This window comes from Bubalus kerabau, chromosome 16 (genome assembly GCF_029407905.1).
Source record: "Bubalus kerabau isolate K-KA32 ecotype Philippines breed swamp buffalo chromosome 16, PCC_UOA_SB_1v2, whole genome shotgun sequence".
NCBI lineage: Eukaryota > Metazoa > Chordata > Mammalia > Artiodactyla > Bovidae > Bubalus > Bubalus kerabau.
This window is the reverse complement of record NC_073639.1, coordinates 17,566,501-17,580,412: the sequence shown is the minus strand read 5'-3', so window position 1 is coordinate 17,580,412 and position 13,912 is coordinate 17,566,501. Positions and strand designations below refer to the sequence as shown.

At 37.8% G+C, this 13,912-nt stretch overlaps 1 protein-coding gene across 3 annotated transcripts in view; it reads left to right on the top strand.

Annotated features, from left to right (window-relative positions):
* HHIP (hedgehog interacting protein) overlaps positions 1–13,912 on the top strand; it is a 109,508-nt gene that overhangs the window by 52,277 nt on the left and 43,319 nt on the right. For all 3 annotated transcript variants that reach the window (XM_055549425.1, XM_055549426.1, XM_055549424.1), the window contains exon 5: positions 13,534–13,685. In XM_055549425.1, the coding sequence (XP_055405400.1) occupies positions 13,534–13,685 (152 nt within the window). The remainder of the gene's footprint in view (positions 1–13,533; positions 13,686–13,912) is intronic.

Here is a 13,912-nt window from a genome sequence, read left to right as displayed (position 1 = left end):
GAAGTTGAAGCAATCTGTTGCACAACTTTTCAAGAGAAGTCACATAGAGAAAACGTCATATTTTCTTAAATTTATTAGTGTTCCTTGGTGGTCTAAACTGTTGGGGTTTTTTTCAAGATTTCTTTTCAAAGCAGTAATCTTACTTAATTGTTTAATGTTTGTTCTCATATAAGTCAACTTGAGTTCTTCTTTAGAGTACCAATAGGAAATATATAATGGCAAAGAGCAGTGGAACATGCCTAGGAAACTCAAGTATCCTGGTGTTGTATTTCTGTATAATGATGTGAAGATAATGCTTTTAGCTGCATGACCACCATATTAGCCACACATCATAAAAAACAAACTTTATAAAAGCAAGAGGTCAAATTCACTTAATATTTTGTACCCGTAGCTGGAGTGAAGCATTAATACTTAATATTGTGATTTTTCCTTTTCTATTTTCATTGAAAAGACCCTGAATATTCCATTTTCTGACAGGAAGAAAAAGATTTTTCAGATAAAAAGGTATAAAGCAGAGGAAAATATTATATCCTTGGATTTAATGTCTAAAATAAAATGGTCAGATTTTATGCCACAAAAATATTAGCTTTAAAGATGGTAAATGAAATCATATGAGTCTATTTTATTTCTTTAGCTTTCAATATAAAAATTTAATATTTCTAATAATTTCATCAAAATTTTTACTTTTATTATAAAAGTTAATAATCCTTAATTCTGTTAGACCTTTATTAATAAATTGTGAAAAATTACTTTTCTTTATGACAGACTAAGACATTCTAAGAAAGAGATTTCCAAGCTAGCAAACAATAGAACAACACTTCTTGCCCATTAAATAAAATACAGTCTTGTGGTTTGAAAACATTAAGGTATTTTCTAAATCATCTTTCAAAGGAATTATTTGCTCTTCTAACAAGGTTTGCCGAATATTTATCAATTTAATAATTTTTTAAAAATATTTACATTTTAAGAATGATCCTAAAAAAAAAAAAGAATGACCCTGAAAAGGAAATATTTGAGAGAGTAAGGAAAGTAAAAGTTGAAACTCCCCATCATAAACAAATATTTCCTTTATTCCATAGCATCATCTAATCTTTGGGGAGATGTATATTTTAATGTACATACTTTCACACACTGAATAATTTAAAATTTTTTCTTAGTTCATAACCAGATATTCAAATTTGAATCTAAATTTAAGTGTCTTTTAAAAATTTATTTAAATATCTGTTATGTCAGTCAATACTGCTCTGAGGTAATTTTCCCAGCTGTTTGCCAATACCAAGAATGCAGATTTTTCTGTCATAAATCTTGGAAGTGCATTTTTACATAGAGTTTGTTTTTAGAGGGGAGAAAATATTGTGACTTGCCATGTGTATTATTAGTAAACACAAATGTTGGGGTTAATTTGTTTCTTCCATTCTTCTTCGTTTACTACAGAAATCTCTTTAACTTTAGAGAATACTATAAAGAATATATATATAGTGTTTATATATATATATATTTAACTGAGTATATGTGTGGGTATATATATATATATTTAACTGAAAAAAAATATAAAATTCCTGCAGTAGCAGTAGCTAGGTATATATGTTTCAATGCTAGGATAAAAATTCAGATTACCTCGAGTTTTGCAAATCATTCATTAATAAGCCACTGTTAACACATGCCGTCTACATCTTCTGAAGAAATATAGACAGATCTTTATCAAAAGTGTGTGGTAAGCCTGGTGCTAAATATAAATATCAACGTGCCTTTCCATGCCTGCAATTTTCTGAAGTCCAAAAGTTCTTCAGATGGTAGCCGGCAAGATAATACTTCCGCTACACAATTTAAATGCATTCCTCATCTGACTCAAATATAGGGCTACACATTCTCTGCTTCAAAATCATATTCCCTTCCAAAATCTTAGTATTTAGTGGATTGATTGAGTTTGAGGATGGCTTTTACCTCACTGTCCATTGTAATAGCTATATCTTCCATTCAAATTGCACTTTGGAATTTATAAAAATGATTTTTCATTCATTGTCTTCTTTGATTATCTGAGCAACTTTATGAGAAGGAGGAGAGATCTTTGCCAAGGAATTTTAATTTGCCTTTCTTGCCCATTAAATAACCAAATAAACTCCTTGAAAGGATTGTTGAGCTCTCTACTCTATTTTTTCACTGTAGACCAGTTTTTTGGTTTTACTTTGTTTTTGGCTGCACCAAGCCACGTGTTGAATCTTAGTTCCTCAAGCAAGGATTAAACCCTCGGTCCCTGCATTGGAAGCAAGGAGTCCTAGCCACTGGACCAGACTAGTTGTTATGTATTGTTTCATCTAAAAATATCATCTTTAATTAATGTTTCACTTAGTATTTTGAACCCCTGTTCAATTTACAAAATGATTTGGGTACTTCTCTTTGAAAGGAACAAGTTTGATAAAACTGTAAAGCAGGGGATGAAAGATAAGAGCACAATACTAGTGGAGAGAAAGAGTGTTATTAACTGAGTCTTGAAGAATAGAAAGACTCTACAGTGGTGGTCCTGGGTTTGCCAGAGCTAACTGTGCTCAGCTCTTCATACACCACAGTCAGAGACATCAAGTTACCAGTTTAAAATGGGCCATGGTGAGGGTATTTACACCACAGAAATATACACAAATTCGGGATTTTTTTTTCCCCAGATAGTCCGTTTATCAGTGCATTGCCCTAAAGCCTAAGTTAACCTTTGTTTTCAAATAACTGATGTATAAGCTTCATTTCATTCTCCTGCCAAGCTTTGTAAACTTAATTAAGACTATTTCAATACTGCCTCAGTCCGTAAACAGTAGATGCTGATGAGAGAATACAGTCTATTTTGTGTTTGTTCCTGTCTTCATTTAGGGAATATTTGGTGAGGTGGTGGAACATAACAGTTTACATTCGTTCTCCTCCAGCCAGGTAATCTCTCTTTTGCCTCTTGTAGTTGTACATTTGGGCCAAGTTATTCAAATCCTTTACGTCTCTGTGTCTCTATCCATAAAGTAAAGATAATAATAAAATAGTATTAAACTTTAGAGTTTTTATAAAGTTTTAACAAGATAATGCTTACAAATTACTTAGCATGGTCTCTGGCGCACAGTAAGTGCTCAGTGCATGCTACCATTTATGACAAGGCTTCTGCTTGTAAGACACTAGAAATACCAAGATCAGGCCCCTCCCTTTAATAACATTACAGTCTAATGGAGAATTGGTCTAGGTCCTAATTTACATATCTGATATGCTATGTCCCAAAATGTAGCTGCCCAATATTTTACTCGTTTTCAATTCAATCTAGAAATGTGTCTTTTTAATTTTTATTTATTTATTTGAAGTATAGTTGATTCACAGTATTATGTTAGTTTCATGTATACAGCAAAGTGATTCAGTTATATATTAATGTATGTATTATATATTTGAATATCCTATGTTATACAGGAAATGTGTACTTTTAAAAATCTGAGGCCCAACAAGTATTAAACCTGTAGGTTATAATAGAAGAGTTTAATGTAGCTACAGTCTTTTCTGATTATCATTTTTATTCATTTTGTTTGTTTTTGGTTTTGTTCTGGCCACACCTCTCTGCTTGTAGGATCTTAGTTCTCTACCAGTTATGAACTTGAGGCCCCGGCAGTGAAGGTGCAGAGTTCTAACCACTGGACAATTAGGGAATTCCCTATTCATTTTTAATTCCGTGAATGTCCTTGTAGTTTTTATCAAAGCTTTTGTTAATTTATTTTCCGGTACCCTAAACATAACATAAGAGCTTTCTTTAAAAGTGTTGCCAACATCGCTATACATTTTCTTCTTCAGAAAAGTGTTTAATGCTAGGATTCTGTTTTTAAAAAGGGTTTATACATTTTGTAGCTTTAGTATTTTGTCATTATTTCAAATAGATGTTCCACACAATTTAGTTTTATTGAAGCATTCTTTTTTTCTTTTAGAGAAGATATTTTGGAGAACTGAACTCTGGAGTATGACAGATATTATTATTAATAATACTTGACCCATATTGAGCCAAATAGTCCTTAGTATCCAAGCCATTCCCTGATACTATATTGGATTCCCTGGGCAGCATATATTAAAGGTTCTACAGCAACTAACTGCTGCCTGGATAGTATAAAAGGAATAAGTCAATCCACTCTCTAATGTGCCATCCTGTATCAGATATCACAGTTCAGATGGAAAGTTGGTTCCATTCACAATTTAAAGTTTAAAATAAACTTATAAAGTTTAAAATAAAGTATAAAATAAATCATGTACACCCAGATGTAAGTTATTGTGATCATAACAGTTTTTACCTATATAACTGAATATGTGTATACTTTCTTCCCCATCAGCATAAGATGTCAAGAGAATATTAGTACATGGAATAAGAAGCAGCTGGAAAGCTTTAAATTCTAGAAAATAACCACTTCTGGTATCTTGCCTCCATGCAGGTCATTACTTAAACCCAGTGTGACTGATTTATTTTGTTTATGCTTGAAAAGAGTGGGGAAGAGAATCGTTGAAGAGGGTACTGTGACTTTGAGGTAGCTAGTCTCCATCTCGAATATCTTTTATCCCCTCATTTGTGCTTTTCTCGTCTGTTTTTGCATTTGCTACCATCAGAAGATAAAATGTACAGCCCTAAATGTACATTTGACGTGGCCCAATTGCTACATACCAGAAATTATATACCCCATAAAACACTTCCTAAAAGCTCTGACTTACTGGGGTATCTCCTAGCAGTTCTCCAACTTCATGTGAAGCAGGACGGACCTCTTTGTCAGAGTGTGGTCCAGGCGAGCATGGGTCCCGCCAGCATTTGAAAACTGTAAATACTTTTTTAAAGCACTGGAACAGAGGGTAAATACAATTAAGCATAACAGAGGCCTTAAGGAGACAAGACAGTGCCGCGAAGTGCATTCATTATCAGGAAACTCAGAGGGAGTAAGTTACAGACAGACTTATTTAAAAGAAAAGCCGAATCTGGAAAAATAGAGGCAGTTTTAAAGGAAAGGGGAGAGTTAGTACTGTAAGTGATAGAGCCTCAGTATATTGTGGTTTCATGCTCAGAGAACAGTGAAAGTAAGAAAAGCCAGCAGAGTGAGTAATAAAATGGCACAAGATATTTTATAAAAAGGTCCACTTCCAAAATAAAATTTGTACAACAGGAAGACTACCAAATCATTCCAAGTATAACTTAGACTTCTTCGATAGAGTTGACCATGAACTCCTTCCTAGAAAGAGGATGAGTGGTATAGAGCCACGGTCCCCAGCCTTCTGAGCGCCAGGGACTGGTGTCCTGGAAGAGAGTTTTTCCATGGGCAGGGTGGGTGGATGCTTTCTGGATAATTCAAGTTCATTACATTTATTGTGCACTTTATTTCTATTTTTATTACATCAGCTCCACCTCAGATCATCAGGCATTAGATCCCAGAGCTAAAGAAACTCTCAGGTTTTTTCTGGAATGTTTTCTGACACCAAATGACAGAGGTTTTTTTGTTGTTTTTTTTTGTTTGTTTTTTGGTTTGGGGGGTGGTTTTTCTCACATGAAGCAATTCTCCAGCACTCACTGGGTGTTCAACAGTTCAGTTCATTTCTGACACTAACTATCCAGAGTGCACCCAGACCCCACAGATTAAGGGTTCAATCCTACAAGACTGCCTCCCCTACAGACACCAGCTACAAATGGGTCCCCACACTACCCACATTTCTGCCTAGCTGACTACATATTTGGTGGTTCTCTCCCCAGGCTCAGTAACTCATAGAGCAACTGACAGAGCTCAGGAAATTGCTTTACTTACTATTACAGGTTTGTTGGACTTCCCCTGTGGCTCAGATGGTAAAGAATCTGCCTGCAGTGTGGGAGGCCTGAGTTTGATCCCTGGGTTGGGAAGATCCCCTGGAGAAGGAAATGGCTACCCACTCTAGTATTCTAGCCTGGAGAATTCCATGAACAGAAGAGCCTGGCAGGCTATAAGACCCCCGGAGTTGAAAATAGTCAGACACGACTGAGTGACTAATACTTTCACTTTTCACCACAGGTTTGTTATAAAAGCTATAACTCAGGAGCAGTTAGTTACAAGGGAGCGTAGGACAAGGTATAGAAGTTAGGGGGACATAGAGCTCCCATGCCTTCTCCAGGGGCGCCACCCTCCAGTACTTCAATATGTTGACCCACCTGGGAGCTCTCCAGACTCCACCACTTAAGGGTTTATGGAGGCTTCATTGATTGATGAAATCATGACCATTGGTGATTGAACTCAACCTCCAGTCCCTCTCTCCCGGGAGGTTGGCAGGTGGGACTGAAAGTTCTAATCCCCCAGTTACACCTTTTGGCTCCTCTGGCTACCAATCTCCATCCTGAAGCTATCTATTGTGATTGTTGTTCAGTTGTTCAGTTGTGTCTGACTCTTTGCAACCCTGTGGACTGTAGCCTGCCCGGCTCCTCTGTCCATGAGATTTCCCAGGCAAGAATACTGGAGTGGGTTGCCATTTCCTTCTCCAGGGGATTTTCCTGACCCAGGGATCGAACCCACATCTCCTGCGTTACAAGTGAATTCTTTACTCCTGAGCCACCAGGGAAGCCCTGAACCTATGGGGACTAGGGGAAATACCAAGTCACTTTGTTAGCACAAACTCAGGTAGGGCTAATGAAGAACAAAAGATGCTCCTATCACTCAGGAAATTCCAGTGGTTTTAAGAGTTCTGTGCCAAGAAACAGGGCCAAAAAATCAAGTATATTTTTCATTGTATTATACAACAGCCCACATCATGCTGTGCTGTAACATCAAGCAGCCCCTGCCATAAACCCTCTGGGTTCTTCAGGAGATTGACTCCTGTTCTGAGACCAAATTAGACTTTGGGAACTATTGAAAAGCAGTGCTTCTCATCTTTTCCAGGAGTTGTGGAGAAATGAATACAGTGCTTTTCAAAACTTACCAACAAGCCAAAATAAAGTTTTAGTGAGATTGAGGTCGTCTAGTGCTTGGAAATGGTTTGCCTCCATTGATTTTACCTTCTTTGCATCCTGTGGTTAATACAGGAGTTCTGCTCTTGACTGAGTTCATCTGTGCCCACATAGAGATGGTCTCCACTTTCTCCTCCTCCGTTCTGAAAAGTGCTTTCACCTCACTTTGAAGGGTGTTGGTTGTTCTTGTGATACTGACAGCTGAGAGACAGTGCTTGCTGTGAAAGGGCGTTGCTGTTGTTCTTGTTCAGTCCCTAAGTCAGGTCTTAACTTTTGCGAACCTGTGAACTGCAGCATGCCAGGCTTCCCTGTCTCTTGCTATCTACCGGAGATGGCCCAAGTTCATGTCCATTGAATCGGTATGCTATCTAGCCATCTCATCCTCTGTCATCCCTTTGTCCTCCTGCCTTCAATATTTTTCTGCATCAGGGTCTTTCCCAGTGAGCTGGGTCTTCACATCAGGTGGCTAAAGTATTGGAGTTTCAGTTTCAGCATCAGTCCTTCCAATGAGTATTCAGGGTTGATTTCCTTGATGATCCACTGGTTTGATCTCCTCGTTGTCCAAGGGACTCTCAAGAGTCTTCTCCAGCACCAGGAATCTCCTTAGATATCTCCTTATGAATGTATTGGTGAGCTTCATTAGTCCTATCTTTCAGGACACGGCCAAGATGGCTCAAGTCATCAGTGCTTAGGATCCTTTTTAAAAAACAGATTAAAATAGCCACGTAGTAGGCAGAAAATGCCCCTCCCCAACAGATGTTAGTGAGTGAAAGTCGCTCAGTTATGTCTGACTCTTTGCGACCCCATGGACTATAGCCCGCCAGGTTCCTCTGTCCATGGAATCCTCCAGGCAAGAATACTGGAGTGGGTATTCCCTTCTCCAGGAGATCTTCCCAAACCATGGATCAAACCTGGGGCTCCTGCGTTGCAGGCCATTTCTTTATCATCTGAGCCACCAGGAAAGCTCCCCCCAAAGATTTCCTCATCCTAATTGGCAAAGGGGAATGGAGGTTGCAATGGGATTGAGATTATACTGAATTATCTGGGTGGGTTCAATGTCATTACAATTCCTAAAAGTAGAGAGGACAGCAGAGGAGGTCAGAGTGTGAGATACGAGAATTCAACCCTGCTATTATTGACTTTGAAGATGGAAGGAAGGCAGCAGCATCCAAGGAATGCCAGGGGGCTTGAAGTTGAAACAGGAAATGACTTCTCCTCTAAGAGCTTCTAGAAAGGACCATGGTTCTGAAAACACAATTCTTTAGCCCGGTGAGACCTGTGTTGGATTCTAACTTACTAATTTTAAGATAATACATTTGTATTGTTTTGAGCCACTAAGTTTATGATGACTTTTTACAGCAGTAATAGAAACCTGGTATTGTATTTGAATGAACAGTTCTCAAATAAACCTGTTTGTCATTTCTGAATAGCAAAAGGTTCCAATCTAAGAAGCACAGGCTTGCACGGGGAGGGGCTCACATTGGTCTCCAAGTTCTCTTGTTCCTTTCCTGATAATGTGCCATTAAAACATAGACATTAATGACAATTAATAAAGGAAATGTGTGACTTGTCTTTTAATAAAAGTATATATTTTATAGAGAATTCTAAGTGCCACCAGTCTGTTCTTATGTTAATTCCTAGAAACTCCTTCATTACTAAGAGAACAAAAGTTCTATCAGAGGTCTTCATTCATATGTGTTTTTCTGGGTAACAGATGTAAGATAAATTTAGAAGATGGTTTTACTATTTGCAGACACTCTGCCTAATCTTCATGTAATTTATCTGTCATAAAATCAAGGTTTTTTCTTTTTTTTTTTTTACCATGTTTTAGAGTGGAGAAACCTCAGTGAAAATATGCTAATTAAACTTTGTGTCAGAAGTTACCCAGAATAGCTATTTACTCTCTTTAATGCTTGGTTTGGGGCCATGCATATTTCTAATAGTGTAGCATTAACTGCCCTGCATCTCAAATTAGCATCATAAAGAATTTATAGGGGAAATAACAACTGAAAACTTTGTTACCTGCTTCCTTGGATAAGCACCTGGAAGACAGAAATTGGTTCTTGTTGATTATCTTACCCCTGGTGCCAAGTATAATGCCTAACACGCAGTAGATATTCACTAAATATTTGCTGGGTGAGTGTTAAATCCTAACATGCAGTAGATATTCAATAAATATTTGCTGGGTGAGTGTTCAATGCGCTTTTGTCTGACAAGACAGTAACAGGGAGTGCCTTATTTACTTTACATTTCCTTGCTTTGTCTATACCATAGGGCTGTTCTATGGATCACTGACCTTGAAGCCAGTCACTTGCCAAAGGCTCACTAAGCAAACTATGGAAAAATGAGAAGTGATGCTTCCAACTCAGTGCAGCCCAACCCTGTTTCCTAAAATACACAAGTCAATTGCCAAATAGAAAATATTAAGGCCAGTTTTAAAGTAGGCAGAAATCAGAAAAAAATTAACTTTAGCCACATTGAAATATGAAAACATTGGAATGTTTTCTTTAAAATATCATAATGAAAGGCCATACCCAACAATTTCTATTAAAAACGTAAAACATACTTCCTGTTAGAATCATCTCATCATTCCCTGTCTTTTTCAACAGCTGCTTCATTTTCTTCAAAGAGGAATATTTGTGTTCATTTGGTTAGAACTTTGATGTGTTCACCAGGGAAGAGTTTATCTCAAAACTGTAGGACTAGATCTCATCTTGTACTTACATGAAAGTCATCAATACCCTTTGCTTATGGGCTTTGTCTCTTTTCTGCTGACCTGTGAAATTGTTCCTGAGAGCTGGACGATGATTATAATGGTAGTTAACTACTTAACAAAAGTTCCTAAGGAGGGTTTTATGATGCACCCTGAAACATGGGTTGATCTCAGGGTTTCAAAGTGTATAGGGACATTATTTTCAAATCATGCAAGTACCTGATTTTGAGGGGCCCTTGGTGCTTGGTGAGAGGCTGTCCAGAAGTTGATGTGGTATTGAGAGGCCTGGGCACAGGGAAGAAAGGGGCTCATGGGAGCCTATAATGATATTCTGTTGAAGCTTCAGTCAGTGAACTTGGAGAAAAAAAAAAAAAACAGCATTATCCAAATAGAGGAAACTCTTAAGTGTTGTTGTAAACTAGTTTTTGCCCGTTTGGTCCAGGCAGTGATGGTCACTCCCAGCAGCAGACACACACACAGAGCATTTGGTATTAGTAATAAAGTACAAAGTATAATGTGAATATTTGGACACATTACTCTTTCTCACATCACTCAGGGTAAACATTTGGGACATCAGGTTAACAGTTTTCACAAGTACGATGTTAGAAGTCAGCGTCGTTTGGAAAGATGTGGCTCCCTGCACCGCGGAGCTTCCATGTGCCATCTAGGACTGTTTGTCTCCCTTTTAAGGCAACTTTGTTGAACTAATTAATCACTAGAGGTTCATTCCCCCCAGATGCTCAGCAGAAACAGTGCAATAATTTGATATTTCTGGGAGGAGTGCTTGGTTTTCATTCCATAAAACTACACATAATGAAGGCAAAGAATGGGAAAGAGTAAAAAGACGGGAACATTAACATAAGGGCTTTTTGATGAGCCTGCGAGAGCTGGGCCATTTTTTCAATCCTGGCGCCAGGGGCCAACACTTAGGCTCTCAGGCGGCAATGCGCTGATGAAGACTGGTGGAAGCAACCACAGAAGGTCTGGGAGCCTCAAAAATCTGATGGTGGTTCTGGCATTATAGCCTCTGACCCTGGCCCAAAGTTAAAACTTCAGTGTCCAATTGACATACTTCTCCATTCTTATGATTTGTAACATGCTTTAAATGGACAGCATACCTCTGCAGGCTAATTCAAGCTAAATGTGAGCCTACCAATACTTTAAAATCCCAACAGGAGTCAAATATCCTTCCTTCCCAATCTCTGAATTGTGTTGTTATATGATAAAATTTAAAAAGCTAGTTTGGAGAGACACCCTAGGATGTTTACATAGTATATTAAATTTTTTCATCACTATAATTATGAAAGTGAGTATTTCCCTGAAATGATTGAGTCATTAGTCCTGTTTCTAAACTACCCAGAACACTACTTTGCACCTGGAAATTGACTTTAGAAAAGTGAAATCATGTGTAATTATTGTGTGTGTGCTAAGTCGCTTCAGTCTTGTCCGACTCTGTGCGACCCTATGGACTGTAGCCCACCAGGCTCTTCTGCCCATGGCATTCTCCAGGCAAGAATACTGGAATGGGTTGCCATGCCCTCGTCCAGGGATCTTCCTGACCCAGGGATCAAACCTGCGTCTCTTGTGTTTCCTGCATTGGCGGGAGAGTTCTTTACCACTAGTACCACCTAAACAAATGTAAATCCTATAACCTGAAAAATTCAGGACATTTTCGAAATGACTTTCTTGATTTATTTACTTGTCATTCAGATGTCTCATTCTGTCTCCATATTTGGCCCTTTAGTAAAAGTCAGCGATGCCCCCCCAACTCCAAATTCATTCGTGATTTACATCCATCTCTAAGGTAAACAACTGTCTTCTATCACTTGTGGATTTATTTAAATCTCTTTTTCTGTCTGTCTCTCTACAGTGCATGAATTCTACACCTAATTCCCAAAAAGCAACCAGCACCGTTTTAAACCATGTTGCTAGCCAGTTCAAATTGTCTTTCAGATGATTTGATTAAAGACTACAAAAGAACTACTTTCAACAAAACCTTCTTCTAGTGGAACACAAACATTTGTGAAGTGGGCAGCAGTACTTAACCTGCATTCACAGCTTTAGAGGGGGATGTATCGGAAGAGGAATTAATTACAAACAAAACTATGTATGACCACCCCTAAACCTCCTTCTTCAGCCATCAGGGTGGTTTAGATGTGCAGTGGTTTTTCTATAATCAAATACTAGTTACACATCCCTGTTTTCAATGTCTCACAAGAAAGGCAAGAGCTATCTATTTAATTAAGATGTAGGAAGAAAGATGAGTCAATATTAAAATCATCATAATGAGATAATCCAAAAAAACAGGCTCATTCATAAAGTCATAAAGACTTACCCTTCAGTGAGATAGTTCTCATTGTTAAAATTAAAATTAATCATATTGTGATATGCAGATGAAGAGGCTGGCTTTTTGGACATTTGAATAATAACTTGGTAGTTCTGGGATAGTTGCACCCACTTTATTACTTACACACACTTAAAGTTTGGACGTTTCGGCTTTGGATGGCATACATATGAAAGCAGTTTTTCTCTAATCCAGGAAATAAACAATGTTTATTAAAAGTAATCTTTTATGCCTAGAACTTGAAATTCACAAATCCATGTAGCATACAAACAGTATCATACATTTCTAGTAACACAAGCTATTCTGGGGAACAAAGGCAGGAGAATGATGGAGTATAACCCAGTGAAAAAATTGCAGTATTAGAGGCTGGTTTTGATTCTCTGACACATCTAAGGAGTAACTTACAGCTTTTCATCCTAAGAGATGTGCTGTTTAATGAAATAGCATGGATAAGGTGATGTCCTAAGGGCAGGTTCGGTCACATTTTTCACCATTGTACATAACTTGGCAGACTACAGATGAATTGCTCACTGGCTTACCAGGATGTGAACTTGAAGTATCTGATCTCGATAATTTTAGATGCTTTGATTTCATTATAGAAATTCCTAGACTACTTGTGGGATAAAACAAATGCTAAGACCATATTGAGTTTCATCAAGCTGAATTAGCAGAAAATAAAGATAAAATGCCTTTCTATTTAAGCACATGATGATGTTTTAATTGTTACAGCATTTGGCATGCCTAATGTATACAATTCTTGACATACATATAATAACAAAAGAAAGTTGTTTGGGATTTTTCTTTTATTTCCTAGTGTCCCCTTTCCTCTCTAGGATTTTTCCCACCCCCACCCCAGCTCTGGCTTTTAGCTCTCCTCTCATTTCTCCATCTTTCTATAAAGAAAAAACTCAAGGCAGCGAAAGGATCTATGTAAAAATAGCTCATTTCTAGGCCAAGGCTGCTTATTACCTAGCTATGACGAACAGACCACCATGGTTGTGACAACTGATGTAGATGCCTCCAGGGTAAAACAAAGGTTTACATATTACACAAGCAATTTAACTGTTTTCTAAATAGATTGCCAAGACAGTGGGAGTTGGCAGCCCGCACTGTGTTTTAGGTTTGGGAGACTTGGATTAGAAGTGACTGCTGATTATGAACCTTTTTATTTGTCTTCTGTGAACTACAAGCAACCTAGTAACCCAGCAAAGAATTCTTCACAGCGCTTAAACTTGTCTTCCTAGCTTCCCCAGATTACATACACAAATCACTTGACAAAAGTGGTGTGAGGGTCTTATGCGTAGAGAACCACACAAGACAACTGTCTTCTTTCTAGCCCTTAAAGAGTTCTGCAAAGTGAAATGTTTTATCATCTTTTTGTGTGTGCAGTAGGCAAGGAAGGAAAGAAAAGAGTTTGGACAAAGATTATCCAGGAAGAAGAAAGGGACTCTTTTGGGGGTTCCAGTTTAAACACAATAAAGAACATAATTAACTTCACAATTCTTTGTGTTTTTCATTTGACTGCAGGGAGGAGATGAAAGAGGACTGCTAAGCCTTGCATTCCATCCCAATTACAAGAAAAATGGAAAGCTATACGTCTCTTATACCACCAACCAAGAACGGTGGGCTATGGGGCCTCATGATCATATTCTTAGAGTTGTGGAATACACAGTATCCAGGTATCATTAAAAGATGGTTGATATTATTTTTCTCACTGTGTCTTTGTAATTTTTTGTTTAGGAGTTACAAATAATTTACCATCAGGTGGCAATAGTTAAACCTCAGTCTCCATCTGGCTGACCATCCCGATTGTGTCTTTAAGGAAAATTGCGGAAAATGGTAGTTTTGGCATTTTCTACAATTCTCTTTCCTCTTAAATGCCACTTGGGAAACCTAGAAACTAACG